This window comes from Cebus imitator, unplaced genomic scaffold, assembly GCF_001604975.1.
Source record: "Cebus imitator isolate Cc_AM_T3 unplaced genomic scaffold, Cebus_imitator-1.0 Scaffold699, whole genome shotgun sequence".
NCBI classification, from domain to species: domain Eukaryota; kingdom Metazoa; phylum Chordata; class Mammalia; order Primates; family Cebidae; genus Cebus; species Cebus imitator.
In genome coordinates, this window is record NW_016108014.1 from 537,619 (window position 1) to 540,437 (window position 2,819).

General features: G+C 49.1%; 1 protein-coding gene across 1 annotated transcript in view; it reads right to left on the minus strand.

Moving 5' to 3' along the window:
* Window positions 1-2,819, minus strand: part of MXRA5 (matrix remodeling associated 5) — a 37,708-nt gene that overhangs the window by 6,489 nt on the left and 28,400 nt on the right. The window contains exon 6 of the mRNA XM_017518713.2: window positions 238-1,138. Coding sequence (XP_017374202.1) covers window positions 238-1,138 — 901 coding nt within the window. The remainder of the gene's footprint in view (window positions 1-237; window positions 1,139-2,819) is intronic.

Below are 2,819 nucleotides of genomic sequence, written 5' to 3' on the forward strand. Positions count from 1 at the left end.
GGGTTTGACCATGCTGGCCAGGCTGGTCTCGAACTCCTGGTCTCAACTGACGTGCAGGTCTCAGTCGCCCAAAGTGCTAGGATTACAGGCGTGAGCCACCATGCCCTGTTATTTGATGTCATTTAATTTTACCGCACTCAGGGAGCAATGCGTGTGCATACTCATCCAGAACAAGGAGTCCTATTCGTTGGGGCCACCCGCCCGGTGATTTACAACAAGCCACGCAGAGCGGCTTACCTGAAGAGCGCGTCAATCATCCTCTTGGAAGGCAGCCTCCAGAGGATGCGCGGCCATGGGTCCCCCGAGGCGCTGCAGTCCAGCTTCAGGGTCCCTCCGTACCCGACGTCCGTCCTCCGCGGGGAGGTGCCCGTGATGCGCGCGTTGGCCGCTGCGCGCTGCACGTTCAGCTGCACAGTCCTGCGCGCGGAGCCTACCATGTTGGCGGCCACGCACTCATAGCGCCCGCTGTCCTTGGGCGCTAGGTTGCGGATGTAGAGCGTCCCGTTGGGGAAAACGAACAAGTTCCCGTGGAGGAACTGCGAGGGGCGGATCTGGGTACCGTCCCCGAGCACCCAGCGCACGCTGGGCAGGGGCGCAGCCTTGGCAGTGCAGTGAATGTGAATGCTGAGCCCCGGGGGCAGCGAGATGTTCTCTAGCTTCTCCTGGTGAATAACGGGAGGCAGTGCAGCCACGTGCAGGCGGATGGCCAGGCTGTCCGCCCCGGCTGCGTTGCTGGCCACGCACTTATAGACGCCTCTGTCTGAGAAGGATGCCTCCTTGATGGAAAGGGTCCGGTTTTCATGCAGGGTGATGCGGCCCTCCACGGGGGAAACAGTATGCCACACCCTCCTGTCAGGGAAGATCCAGGAAATTTGGGGAGCGGGGGTCCCTTTGGCCAGACACTCCATTGCAATGGTGTCTCCCAGGTAGACGGTGACGTCTTGGTAGTGAGAGGCTAGGATTTGCGGCTGCTGCACGGTGACCGAGAGCAGGACCACCATCCTGTCCAGGCCATGCAGGTTGCTGGCGGTGCACATATACTGGCCTCGATCTTGCACTTGAACCTTCCGTATCACTAAGGTACCGTTCTTGAGAACCTCAAAGCGTTGTACCCTGGTATTCGGAGTCATAAGAGCTCCTGGAAAAAATGAACACAGTCACCTTTGGCATAAACTGTGCCCTTTTGATAATGCCCAAACAAGCACTTTTAGTTAATTAAGCTAATTATCCACCTTATCACCCAAGCAGCAAAAGCAAATGCAGAAGGTAGAATGTTTTCGTGTTTTTAAAAGTTTTTTTTTAATGTTTATTTTCTTTGTTAGAGACAGGGTCTTGCTCTGTCTCCCGGGCAGGGGTGAAGTGGTGCAATCATAGCTCACTGCAGTCTCAACCTCTTAGACTCAGCCCTCTAAGTAGCTGGGACTACAGGTGGAGGCCACCACTCCTGGATAATTTAAATTGTCTGTGTGTGTGTGTGTGTGTGTGTGTGTGTGTGTGTGTGTGCGCGTGTGGTGTGTGTGTGTGGAGATAAGGCCTTGCTTTGTTGCCCAGGCTGGTCTTGAACTCCTGGCCTCAAGTGATTCTCTTGTTTTTGCTACCCAGAGTTCTGGGATTACAGGTGTGAGCCACCACACCTAGCCTGTTTTGGTCCTAACCATTAAAGAAATGTGAAACTGAGATACCACCTCATGCCTACTGGAATGGCTATTATCAAAAAGACGAAAAACAACAGACACTGGTGAACATGTGGAGAAAAGGGATCCCTTGTACACTGTTGGTGGGAACATAAATTGGTACAGCCACTATGGAAAACAGTATGGAGGTTCCTCATAAAACTAAAAATAGAGCTGCCCTGTGGTCTAGCAATCCCACTACTGGTTATGTATCCAAAGGAAATGACGTTAGTATGTTAACAAGACATCTGCACTTCCGTGTTTATCACAACAGCCAAAATATGGAATTAACCTAAGTGTCCATCAGTGAATGAATGGATAAAGAAAATGTGGTACATACATATGCACAATGAAATACCATTCTGTCTTTTTTTTTTTTAACCAAAGAAAAGGAAATTCTGTCATGTGCCACAACATAAATGAACCTGGAGGACATTAGGTTACGTGAAATAAACCAGGCACAGAAAGACAAATACTGCATGATCTCACTTATATGTGCAATGCATGAAAGTTGGACTCATAGAAGCAGAAGCAGATAGTGGATCGGTGGTTACCAAGGGCTGGAGGTGGGAGAAAAGGGAAGATATTAATTAAGGACTATAAAGTTCAGCTAGGAGAAATATGCTCGGGTGATATACTCATGGCAGCCACAGTTAATAATGATTTAGCTTATACTGGAAAATTGTTGAGAGTAGATTTCGTGTTGTCATCACACATATGAAGTAAGTATGCTATTAAAAAAAAAGGATGGAGAAAAATAATGCTTTGTTTCTCTTTTTCATTTTTATAATAGTCCCAGAAGCCGGACCATCTTCAGGCAAAGGATGGCAAATGTATATAATATAAAATATATATAAAATCCTCGTGCATTTTATACAGAATTCTGGGAGCAGGCATGAGTCCCAGTCACTTCCAAGGTGAGCTACGATGCCGCAAGCTCAATTACTAGAGACACAGCCTCTCCCTTATTTATTTATGCTTATGCTGTTCTCCCGAATTCCTTGGGCTAGCTGGTTGCATTGACATCCCAGGCTTGCAGTGGCCAGCTACCCCTGCCCAGAGAGGTCCTTGAGTCCACAAGAAAGGTAAATTAATCCCAGAACCTTGGGAGGCCAAGGCAGGGGGATTACTTGAGCCCAGGAGTTC